The sequence below is a fragment of the Myxocyprinus asiaticus genome, chromosome 41 (assembly GCF_019703515.2).
Source record: "Myxocyprinus asiaticus isolate MX2 ecotype Aquarium Trade chromosome 41, UBuf_Myxa_2, whole genome shotgun sequence".
Lineage (NCBI taxonomy): Eukaryota > Metazoa > Chordata > Actinopteri > Cypriniformes > Catostomidae > Myxocyprinus > Myxocyprinus asiaticus.
The window spans coordinates 35,410,624-35,424,328 of NC_059384.1; the positions used below are offsets into that span (position 1 = coordinate 35,410,624).

The 13,705-nt window shown below is 36.6% G+C and overlaps 1 protein-coding gene across 1 annotated transcript in view; it reads left to right on the forward strand.

The window, feature by feature from the left end:
* The first annotated feature begins 941 nt into the window (after positions 1-941).
* LOC127432009 (receptor-type tyrosine-protein phosphatase H-like) overlaps positions 942-13,705 on the forward strand; it is a 48,602-nt gene continuing 35,838 nt past the window's right edge. The window contains exons 1-2 of the mRNA XM_051682738.1: positions 942-986; positions 6,507-6,828. Of these exons, the coding sequence (XP_051538698.1) occupies positions 942-986; positions 6,507-6,828 (367 nt within the window). The remainder of the gene's footprint in view (positions 987-6,506; positions 6,829-13,705) is intronic.

A 13,705-nucleotide genomic window follows, 5' to 3' on the forward strand; every position in this document is an offset into this window, starting at 1 on the left:
TTATTACAAAACAAAAATGAAAATTGGTAAATGCCTAGGAGATTCAGTTGGAAAACACTTATCCATGTAAATTATGTGATCCAAAGAGCGTTTGAACATCGGTGAAATATTTTCTTAAGATGTGTTACATTCATGCAAGCAGACAGATATGTTTGAAGTAAGTTTGGAACAGCAGAAATAAAAATAAACCTTGTGTAAATTGTCATGTGAACATTTAGCTTTATGCTAAGCTAAAATGCTATTTCTAGCCATTTTACATGCACCTGTTACTAGGCACGATCATATTTGTTCAACAAGAAAATCCACGTTAGATCATATTTTTTGTTTTTCCTCTTGTAAGACCTTTGATATTAGGGCAAAAATCTTATTCTTTAAAATAATTTTTGTATTGTTTTTCTGTAAAAATATCTTAAAATCCTTAAAACAAGATCAGTTTGCTTTATCTTGTTTCAGAAGCAACACTGCATAAGATATTTAGGTTTTTCAGAGAATATATTTTTAGTATGTGCATTTTGTCTTACTGTACTGGCAGAGTTTTCATATCAAAAGAAGTGAAAAAAATCTACTAGTGCTAAAGAAGTAATCCAAAGTATTTAGATCACGTTACTGACCTTTAGTAATCTAACGGAATAAGTTACAAATTACATTTTAAAGCATGTATTCTGTTCTCTGTATAGTGGAATACATTTTAAAAGTAACCCTCCCAACCCTGTTTGTATAACAATAGTCTTTACATTAACATTTGAAAGTAAACTGTAAAGTTTCCAAGCCGAAACATATGTAGCCAATGTAAACATAAATTAAACACGGCTTGCCCAATTAAGGGTGATACAAGCTGATAACATTAGCCAGTATAACAATGTCATAATAAAATCAGTTTTAACCTACCCTCATATTATGCCACTGGGCTATCCAAATCCTTCTTGTTCAGGAAGATCAACATGACGATACAGGCAAGGATCAGTCTTGTACGCAGCCAGTTAATAGTAAGACCAGCGGCTGAAAATACCTGACAATGGTCGCATGACTGAAACGTTGTAAATGTGATAACATATTTCATTCATTCATTTATTTTTTTATAAAATGCTACTGATTACATCAAACCTCATGTGTATCTTTAATTAACTACACATTGTCATATTATCAACCAGTGTTGGGTAAGCTACTTAAAAATAGTTATCCACTACATATGAATAATTATATCTCTAAGTTGTAATCAGATTACTTTACTAATTACTTCATTGAAAAGTTATCACATAACTAATTACTTTACTCTTAACTTACTTTCTAAAACATTTTTCCGCTCAACAAATTCAAAATAATATTTATATTTCTTTCTTGTTCATTGTTACACACAATTCATACACTCATCACCTCACATTTGTCCTTCACAATGACTTGTTATTGGGCCATAATTCATAAAAAATATACAATATTAGAAATAACTATAACCCTATAATGTACTTAAAAATAATTACAATAATTGAAAGTCAGTAACTGTAATCTGATTACAAGAATGTAATGCATTACACTACTTTTTAAAACTGAAAAGTAATTAGATTACAGTAATTAATTACTTTGTAATTGGATTACACCCAACACTGTTATCAACCATTCAGTAACTACACTGGGCTGTGTTTCACAAAAGCATCTTAAGCCTAAGTAGATTGTAGAGACCACTGGTGCCAAATTAAGCTTGCAGTGCTTTTGGGAAACACAGCCCTCTCACAGGTCTGAAGTACAATATTATATAAACAGTAACAGCAGTGCTTGAAGTGGGGCGGTATGCAGCGGTACGCAATACCTTCTATAATTTACTCTACAGCGTACCGGCAGTTTTTCTTGCGTACCACCACTTCTCTGAGTCTCCCGGTACGATGTAATGTCTTTATTTAATGTAAGTCAGTGATTAAGTGAGGCCAGCCAATCACTTTTATCTGAACTTCCAAACGATATTTATAAAATTGAAGCAGTAAACATCCGAGCCCTCTCTGCACAAAACTCAGCGGTGAGTTTAAGCTTGTCTGGGCATAGTTCAGTTACACTCTTTTCCAAAACATAAACCAGCATCTTTTAGGTGAGTGCATTTTAATGCATCTTATTCAATCAAATGTATTTATGCAAATTGTTTAGCTGCTGGGTGCAGTCAAAACTACAGACATGTCAAAGCTGTTACAGAGGTGATGTCAGCTCATAATGTATGTACAACAGTTTTTCAAAAAAAATATATCGATAATGAAAACCGAAGTAAAATACACAGGAAAACTGGCTTTTTATTCTCAATTATTTTCTATAGTGCTCGTAAAGAGATTGTGTGAAGTGTCACTGAACTTGCCTATGCATAAATCCTGACAGTGTTTAGTTGTATACAGGTATGTGTCAGCGTTCACAGTCCTGACCTGAACATCATCAAATCAGTTTGTTCATCGTTTCTTATGATTATTAAGTATCTGGCTCCTGTGTGCAAATTCATGTGTGCAGGACAAGAAAGGCTAATTATCCACTCATTGAATTGGAGGATAATAATTATGATAATAATAATAATAAAAGGAAAAACAGACATAATGCTCTTTTTTCAGTTTTAGGCTGCATTATTTTGTTCTACATTAGATTACCATTGTTCTCTTATGTGGGCTGATATTGTCAAAGATACAGACTTAAGCAGGTCTAAACATTCTTCCTCAAATTTCATAAAAAATAACCCTACATTGTATGTTTTTATTTTCAAAGTAAAGTTAATCAAAACCTATTTGTTAGTTGAGGGTGTGAGTTCAGTTTTATTCTTTAGCCAGATCTTAAAAAGGAATTTACAGCCAGAGTTTAATGTTAATTAAATACCTCTTTTAATGTAATTACATACTATTTTAATGTAAATAAATTATATAAACAGACTTATTTTTGTGTTAGGTAAAATAAATCTGAAAAAAAAAAAGAAAAAAGAAAAATCCACCATTGGCTGAAAATTGCACTTGTGAGAACTGTTAATGAAACTGAAAGCCATGAAAATCATATGGTTCCTGTCTTTAAAAAATAAAAAATAAAAAAAATGTTCTCGGTTCCCAACCCTAGTTCAGACTGACTACTTGCATGCTTTTCACCAGCAACTCATGCACCTTTGATTCAAACTCTTCCGCTTGTCTGCTGTCTTCCTCTGCACTGATGAGGTGTGTCTGAAGAAGGCTGAATGTGATTGAATAGATATTTAAGATTAACACCTCCTTTACAGTGGACATGACTGTCGTTGCAAATTTCAGAGTACTGAGCACAGGCACGATTTCTTCCATAATTCGCCAATCTTCATCTGGGATCTGGAGGGTCTTTGCATCTTGTGGTTTTGTTTACTCTGCAGTCAGACAATACAGCTGTAACTGCCCATCATTGTTCCAAAAGTCTCTCAAACATGTCACCTATATTTGCATGATTGACTGAGGTTGTGATTTGGCAACTACATTTGATCTTGATTGGCCTCCAATGCTTAGCTTATGACTCGAGACAAACCTACCATCAGCAGTGATGGCATGAGACACATAGGCTTTAAATCCATCATTAACAACTGGTTGTAAGGTATATGCAAAGCAAGCCACAGAATTCTAGGTGACTCAGGAAGTTGTGTTAGCTGCCACCATGTTTCTTGCATCATTGTGGACACAAGCAATCACTTTTCCAATCAGTTCCCAAGTCTCTACTGCATCGATTAGTTTATCTGAAAGGTTGTCAGCAGTATGTCTGCAAGTCGAGCTCTGTATGAATAGAACAGCAGACTTTACCTGCCAGTCTTCATCAATAAAATTAAATCTTACTGTTATATAGATCTCTGTTGTGAGAGTTGTCCAGCATAGTTATAGCCAGACTTGTGGCAGTAGCTAGTCGTGCTTTGAGTTCTTCAGATTTCTCTGGAAAAGTGCTTCAATCCGATTAGTGATTGTAACCCTTAATGGAATTTAATAATTTGTTTCAGTGTACTTATGCAGCTCACGAAAGCCATTGCCACCCACCGCATTAGTGGGTAACATGTCCTTAGTGATCATCCTCATTACACGTTTGGCCAAGTATACCTGGCTGCAGCCCTCAGAATGGGGCAGCAACTTAAGGGGTGGGGCTACTTCATTATAACGCATGGTTAGAAAAATGAATTGTGAATTAATTATAAAATATGTCAATTCTTTAATATCACCATAGAGGGAAAATGACAAAAGTGCATCAGTATTGTTTAAATTTAGGCAAAACATTTTATTATATCCAATATGACACAATTTGTGTTAGTTTTGATGAAAATGCACCTGACATTCTGTATGGGTTATGAAAACCAACAGCACCATCTACTGTAAATTAACTGTAAACTACACTCAATTCTCACAAAAGTTGTAAAGATGTAATTATTCTAAATATAAATGTATTTCCTAAAAATATCCTAATATGGGGAAACAGAATACAGTTAAAGGCCATGTAGTTCATTCCTTCCTTCTTTCCTTTTTCATTCATTCATTCAAAAGGAATGTGCTTGTATGCGATTGGCAATTCTTGATAAATGCGAGTGCAGCTATGCATGCACTTTTAGTCACCTGGTTTCTGCCATATACATCATGAGTGATTAATTTGCAACATCAATAATAGATTGATACATTGACAAAGTTTGCTTTAAATACACGTCGTTTGACTAAAGTCCGTATCTGCTCGCTCTATTGATTACGCTGCATTTTAGTAATTTAGTCAAATCATAGCCTACATTTTTATTTATGCCCTCAACAATAGCAGACAAGAGGCTGATGAATTCAAGAAAATTATTATGCCATTCTTGAGATTGTTGCGGTGCTTTTGCTCGTCTGTATTCTATCGATTTACACAGTATATTCTATATTAATTATATTAATTAATAAATGATTATCTCTCTCCCTTGCTTCAAAAATTTGTGCTGTAAATATGAACTCTGTTATCTCGTCAGTCTAAAAATTACTTTCTAACATGTACAGAAACGGCAATTAATATAGTCTGTTGCAGCAAAACAATAATGCATTTACAAAGGCATATTATACAGTATAATCTACTGTTAATACTATGACCACTGACGTACCGGTGCAAAAAACACGTTTGCATGCTTTTCAGTTGGCATTTGTGTAAGAACATTTTCACGTCAGTTTCAAACTTTATAAATCCCAATTTGTTTCTCATTTTTAATACTGGATAAAATCCATGGAATTTAGGATTTAATATCACATACAAGTAGGTACTACAATCAAATTGTCTGGCTCAACATTTCAAACACCAATGACGACCACATTTCCAATCATGTACAGTGTGTCTAAGAAAGATGAACTAGCCAATGAGAGTACGTTATGGGTGGAGCGACATGTGTAGCTCCACCCCATATGTAGCCTCAACTCGTTCTGCAGGCTGTAGCCAGGTCCTTCTATGTTTTGCTGCAGTTTCCCAGTGAAATATCCAGTGGGGAGTGCCAAAAGCAAGTGAAAATGTGTCATAATCAGACGAGGGGTGAATATTAGTTGGAGAACGTACCTCCCTAACCTAAAACTTTAACCTAATGAGAGGTAGACACAAAACAGACATCCTTACCCTTAACCAACTCCTAAACATAAGCGATAGTGTCCAAAAACAAAATTAAAAATAAAAAGTCAATTTTCTTAAGCAACCACGTCATTTTGTGTCGCTTCCATGACACTTTCGTGTCACGTGTCAGCTTTCGTGCTTGAGCTGCAGTCTTCCAAGTCCAAAGTCCAACACTCTATCAGGTAAGCTACCGCAGAAGCTAATCACATTGGAATAAGTGTGTAAAAGTAGGAGGGTCTGTAATACAAGTGTTAAAATGTAGCATTTTTCAAATGATGCATTATAGTAAAAGTGTTTGATATCATAATATAGCAGTGTGTGAGTAATAGTGGCAAAAATAAGTGTCAGTAAAGTCATAATCAGCCATTGTAGTTGTGATTTGTGTGAAAGTGAATAAAACACACAGTTGTTGGGATGTGAAAAAAAGAATTTCACTGTATATGTGCAAATGTATAATGTGTGATAAATAAATATAATTATTATTAATTAATTATAATTAAATTATTAATTATAGTGCCTCTAGTGTTCATTTCACCAGCAAACTGCAGCAAAATGTAGAATTCAGCATGTAAAAGTCAGTTTGCAAAAATGTAGTTATAGTAAAGTTCATTTTATGAGACTAGGTTGGATCCATCAATTTACTTCTCATTGGTTGTTTCTTGTAAAACAATAATAATATATTTTAACCGATAGCATTATGGTTAACCATCTCCTCCCTAGCATGACCATAATGTAGTTTGGAAGAAAATGTAAGCAGATTGAGAAATGTCTAGAAATGTTCCTTCTCAATTCTTTTAAAATGCTTCTTTTCTAATATCTTGTGTCTGCTGTATGTCACATTTTTTGGAAGACCCAAAGATATGACATTTTATAAGTGATTGTTTTTGAGTCTAGTTGTCTTACATTTGATTATTAAATTAATGGCATATTTCTTCCCTTAGGGACAAACAACTACTGCTCCTACACTATCACCTTCACCAAATCCCCCTGATGTTAAGAGTGTTACAGTTAATGCTCGATCAGAGTCTGAGTTAACCTTAGAATGGATTAAAGTCAACAACAACACAGATTACTTTTACAAGCTGAAGTACAACAGTGAATCAGGTCATAGTGGAACAGATACTCCAATCAATGGATCTGCAACTGTTGATGAAGTGACACATATAGTGTCAAATTTATCTGCTGGGACTCAATACTTCTTTACCCTCTACACTGTTTTAAATGACCGGATGAGTGATGGGTATAACTTCTCCAATGTAACTGGTGAGTGAGACTCCATATATAAATTAAGTTAACCTACCTAACAATCACCATAAAATGTATATTACCCTTGCATTTTTAAAACAGGCATCAAATCCTTTCAAGTTTAATATATATATATATATTACATATATATTGGGCCCTGGAGAAGTTTTGACATGCCTTGACATTTGTGCTTTTTTCAGTTGCTTAAAAACATATTAATGGCTAAAGTCTGATAACACTGTATTCAGCACAAACTGGGCTACAATAATATGTGAGCAACATGTATGTACATGTTTGTATTTTTGAGAAAATAACGTTTATGTGTGGTTTTTGAAATATTATTGATTTTAAGTCACTGAAATAAGGCCATATAACACATACTAAATATTTGTTCACAAGACTTTTGAGAACTGGATCTTGTGGCCTAGAGTTTTTGCTACAAAATGATGTGAAAACCATCCTGATCACTCATTCATACAAAACAATATAGTCATTTAACTTTTGTAAGACACTTTTAGTGTTAGAAAGGCCATATGCGAGGAGGCGTGGATGATCATGAATATTGATGTGACTCACACCTGAGGAGATGAAGACCCCTCCCCTGGGCCTATCAATGAGGAATGTGACTGAGAGAGAATGAATGTGAGGAGACTTAATGATTGAATGTATTGTTTGTAGCTTATTCACAAAATCAAGTTTAAGTTAAAAGAAGTAATCTGACTTACATTTTTATATCATATTACATATCATATGCATATCATACAGCATAAAATTTAAATACCTGCTTTAGCCGAAAACAACATTTAAATGTAACTAAAACTTGCCTATTAGGACATATTTTAAATTTCAATACTCTGAATCATGGCTGGCAAGTCTGGAAATAGTCCAACTAGTAAAATATGTAAATGTTTATATAAAATAGCATGTCAACTAATATGTCAGTAAAACTAAATGACTTACTCACCGAAATTGTATTCTGGATCAAGTCGCTCTTCAAAATGCAAGCGTTCATCGTCGGATTCCTGCTCTTCTTCTGAGGAAAATGTGAACTCTTCATCACTATCCAGGAGTTTCCTCACCTGTGTAGCATGCCATCTTCCAAACGCACAAGCAAGTGAATGAATCTGATGATGAACTTGATGCTTTTTAAGGCATTGTTGGGGGCGTTTACCATTTGCATTGATCGCCTCAGCACATTATCGTATGAATAGCGCCCTCTGCGCGTGGGTAGGATCACATTAGCAATAATTAGCTGAGCCAGGAGAAACTGTACATCTCTTTAGTTTGATACAGATTACATTGCAGGAGAATATTTGTTTTAAATTTAAACAATAAAATTTTAAATAGACATTTTAAGGTTTCTTTAGACATATGTTTCATGTTTGCCTCTTGCTTTTTTTAGCACAAACACATCATGGACAAATTATTTTGACCTTCTGCGTTATTTTTATTGTTTGCATATGAAAACACGCGCTGGATGGAAGTCTTTGACCGTTTAGATGTGATGCGATTCTGGCGATGTGTATATCAGTGCAGGATGATATTGTAAACTGGATGTGCAGGTTTTTTCGGCTCATATCAATGTGGATTGCTTGTGAACCAGTCTAATAACAATTCAAGCTTTGCAAAGGAACTGTTTTTGAAGAATGGGGCAAAAATACTTGGACCCGATGCAAAACAGTAAGTAAACAGATCCATTAATGAATATTTCAAATGTCATGACTGTTGCTAACATCCTGTTCACACTGGGCATGTCCACTGATGCAATGCAATGGCTTGAGACTACACTGTGTCAACACAAACTTTCTAAACAGTTTATTTGTGTTGTTGGCAGTAGTAGTGCCAGCTCGTGCAGCGCAAAAGGGACTGGGATATCTGTATACTGTCAGTGCAACGTGACGCACCGCTATGGATGCTTCCATGGTAAACAGCATCATTGATTATAATGGGTTCTATTGCTTGTTCATTCTCTTCAGATTGAGTTTCAAAAATGCCTGAATTTGAGGGGATGAACACTGTTAGCCAATCAGAACAGTGGGCGTTTACGTTGAAATTTTAAGGAGGATGTCAAAACAGAGCGTTTCAGACAGAGGGCCAAAAACAAGGTGGAAAATTATAATATATTGCTAAGTTATGACTGTTTTAATACAAATTGTTTTTACTAACATTATCAGTGGAACTCAGGGAAGATAATAAAACTATTGTCCACACAATGCAACTGAATGGGTGCCAAAATTTTGATGCTCCAAAAAGCACATAAAGGCAGAATAAAAGTAATCCATAAGATACCAGTAGTTAAATCCATTTCTTCAGAAGTGATGTGATAGGTGTGGTTGAGAATCAGATCAATATTTAAGTCCATTTGTGCTTGAAATTCTTCTCCCTGCCCAGTATGGGGCATATGCATGAAGAATGTGAATAACCAAAAACACAACAAGAAGAATGTGAAATTTTAAGTGGAGATTGACTGAGCAGGGAGGAGAATTTACAGTATAGTAAAAATGTACTAAAATATTGATCTGTTTCTCCCCCACACCTATCAAATCGCTTCTGAAGACATTGATTTAACCACTGGAGTCATATGGACTACTTTTATGCAGGCCTATGTGATTTTTGGAGCTTCAAAATGTTGGCACCCATTCACTTGCATTGTATGGACCAAAAGAGCTGAGAAATTCTAAAAATCTTAATTTGTGTTCTGCTGAAGAAAGAAAGTCATACACATACAGGATGGCATAAGGGTGAGTAAATGATGAGAGAATTTTCATTTTTGGGTGAACTATTCCTTTAAAACCTCTATAATGGAACACAGAGGCCTACTAGATGCACTTACATTTTTTGACCACCAGATGTATTGACAGTTTGAGCGGCATATTTCTACCTGTGGATTGTTTGGTGAATCTGTTACAATGCAATGCAGACTTTGTAAAGAGACTTTTTCTAAAGAGATTTTTGAAGGATGGGTCAGTTAAAAACTGTACTGTACCAACAGCAAACCTGCAGCTTGTGTGCGAGTGCAGCAGTAATGGCTTAGCAGCAAAAAACAAAAAACTGTATGTTTAAATCTAAGGGTAAGAGAGAGGGTGGAAATGGTCATGAAAAACGAAACTATGATTTTTTTTTTTTTTTTTTGTCACAAAAAAACTTGACTAACATTATAAGTGGACCTCAGGGAAAATTTAAAACAATAAAACACTGCCTGACCAAAAAAAAATCGCCGTTTGGGTTTAAATAAGCAGATACTTAAGAGCCAATGATTGGATCATTATTGCAGTGATTAATATGTTTCAGCTGGCAACAATTATTTTAACCCTAACTGATGCAGGGTATAGCTTCTCATTTCTTTAACAACTATGTTGTGGTCATGGAAAAGATGTTACTGTGTTTCAAAAGCGGCAAATTAACTAAGGAGATTGCTAAAAGCACTGGAATTGGGTTAAGAACTGAATTCCATATATTGGGTGCTACTACGCTGAATGACCTGCCACCCATAGTAGAGAGGCGAGATCTAGGGACAGAAAGGTGTCAGGACCCAGAAGACCTAAGTGAGCGGATCGGGTTGTAGGGGAGAAGCAATTCACTAAGATAGTGAGGTTCCAGACCATGAAGTGATTTAAATGTTAGCAGGATTAGTTTATATTTGATGCGAATCAAAACTGGTAACCAGTGAAGTTCAAACAGGAATGGAGTAATATAAGCTAAGCACTTGGTATGTGTAAGAATTCTAGCTGCAGAATTTTGAATATATTGCAACCTAGCAATAGAGTTAGCAGGTAAACCAATGAAGAGGGCATTGCAATAGTCAAGATGTGAGGATATAAATGCATGAACCAGTTTTGGTTTCTGGTTCGTGTGTTTCTCTTCTGGGGTGAGAACGCTGTGCGCATTTGGCTGCCGCTTTGCACCTGGACTATCATTTGTTCTGTCTGTTTTGTCTGTGTCTTGTTTGGATTATTTCATTTTTTGATTCCCCAATGTTTTCTGTTTTGGACTGTCTTGGATCCTGATATTTTGATGTTCCAGTTTTGTGCTGCCTGATGCTTGTTCGGCCATCGGCCTGCTGCGAGCTCTCTCCCCGCTTTGTCTGCCACCGCTTTCGGCTTGGCTGATGGGTGAGTTAACGCTCTCTGTGTCAGTTGCGCTGATCGTTTACTGTTTACTGTTTGGATGGGATGCCTTCCTTTGGTGAGCTGTATATTGGTGATGTGAAGGTTGGGGCTCTGGCTAACGTGGTATCGCTGGTGGCCTGCATTATATCTGTCAGCGTAAATATGCCTCAGGCATTAGTGCTCATTCTGCTTTTATTTTGCTTCACTTTTGGTGACAAAACCAAAATGTAAATTGGATACTCACCATCTCAACTCAGGGCTTTAAACTGCCATCTGCGCCTTGATTCTGCGACATATGAGTACTGTCAGATGCTTAGAATTACACGTCGTCCACGATATATACACCGCTCATCCAGAAGATCCCTGAACATTCACTGTTCAATGCCTGCTGCTATCCCATGCATCTGGTCTAACACCAGGGCTCCACCTAAGTCTAAGCTCCCTTCTACTGACTGCAGAACATGCCAATCATTTATATATTTTAACAGCGATGACCAGCACCATAACTCGTCGATCAATCCTGATGTTTCATGTCGTCACTTTGCTCTTCTGAATTGTCGTTCCATCTCTGATAAAGCCTCTTACCTAAATGAATTAATCACTGACAATAACCTTGATATGTTACTATTCGTTGAAACCTGGCAAGTACCCAATGATTATTTGCAGCTGAACCTTCTTACACCAGATGGATATAAACACCTCTCCAGACCGTGGCTACATGGCAAGGGGGGTGGCCTTGCTGTCACCTGTCGAAATGATTTGCGTCTCGCCCAACTTGATTTCCACAACACAAATACATTTGAATATATGGTATTGAAGGCTGATTCTCACAATCCTCTTACAATTATTCTACTATACCGTCCTCCTAAGGCTCAATCTGACTTTTTTTCCAAACTCAGTGAACTGTTGACTCATGCCTGTGCTTCGTCATCTCGTGTCCTCTTGCTTGGTGACTTTAATATTCATGTGGATATAGTTTTCTCTAATTCATCTCAACTATTGTCTGTTTTTTACTGTTTTAATTTGACTCAACAGGTGTCTTTTTCTACTCATACTCATGGTCATATTCTTGATTTAATCTGTACATTTGGGTTTGATATTGCTTCAATCTCTCCTTTTGACACTGGCATCTTTGATCATAAGCTTATTGAATTTAGTTTTAGTCTACCTGCCAGAAGGAATGCAATAACAAAATGATATCTTATCGTGACCTTAAATCTGTCGATGTCACATTATTTTCTGCTTCCATCGATTCCTCTGCAATTTCTGATGTCTTTGATGTCTCCTGTCCTTCATTGATACTTTCTAAGTACCACTCTGTTATTTCTGAAATTTTGCATGAGCATGTTCCTATTAAGACTAGGTCTGTTCCATCCTCCCACACTTCCCCCTGGTATACACCTGAGATCCGGGCCTTAAAAGTCACTTTTAGATGGCTTGAGAGGCTTTACAGGAAAACAGGTCTTACTTTTCACCATCTAGCTCTCACTGAACACCTCAACACATACAAAATTGCTCTGAACTCTGCACGGTCTAACTATGTCTCTACAATTATCAATAAAGCAAGCAATAGGCCCAAGGTTTTGTTTGACACGATAAATAAGCTCACCCAACCTCCAGCTCATGATGTCCATGAATCTGATGAGCTTTGTTGTTCTTTCCTGAATTATAAATATTTTATGTAAGTAGAATGCTGTCCGCCAGTGCTTTATAGATGAGGCTTCAGATTTTAGTTTTTTGCCAGACCATTCTTGTCAATATTTGTCTAGTTTTACTCCTACAAACCCCTCCTCTATCAGTGACTTAATACTGAAGTCCAATTCGTCATCTTGACAACTTGATCTTGCTCCCACATCCATCATTCTGTCATTTCTGCAACTATCTCACATTTCATAAACAGATCTCTAGCTTCTGCTTCTCTCCCTTTACCACTTAAAACTGCGGCAGTAACTCCAGTACTTGAAAAACCTAACTTGGACCCTACTGTTCTTTCTAATTTCTGCCCTATCTCTAACTTACCATTCATTTCCAAAATACTGGAAAGAGTTGTTGCCTCCCAGTTACAATCATTCCTTGTTCAAAATTATCTTTTTGACCCCTTTCAGTCTGGCTTTCGCCCACTTCACAGTACTGAAACCACCCTTGTAAAGGTTGTCAATGACCTACTACTCACTGGTGACTCTGGTTCTCTCTCCATTCTTCTATTACTTGATCTTAGTTCTGCTTTTGATACTGTTTGCCATGAATTACTTCTCTCCCGCATCTCGGATGTTGGTGTCACTGGTGTTGCTCTCTCCTGGCTTTCTTCATACCTCATGGATAGACAGTTTTACATTTCAAGCTTCATGGAATAAATGTGGTCGGAAAAAATCTTAAATGATCGTGATCGGAGATCACTAAAATGCTTGAAGTCACATCGTAAAAAATCTATATGGCTATGTTTAATAGTGAAATTAAGAGCATTTCCACACACACAATGTGACAAGAACCTAAAGGATTGGGACTAAACAGCTTTGTGGCCACAAGAAACCCTTTTTGGTCTTGGGCCTCGGGCAGGTCACAATCGCCGCAGTCTTGTCAATTTGGGGACACACCTGCCCGTTGCCCAAGTGGAACCCCAGATACCATACCTCCACCTGCCCAATTGCGCACTTCTTGGGGTTTGCTGTGAGTCCCGCTCGTCTCAGCGATCTCAGAACCGCCCTCAGATGCTGCATGTGCTGCTGCCAATCATTGCTGTAAATGATGATGTCATCTTAGTAGGCAGCGGTGTAAGCCGAATGCGG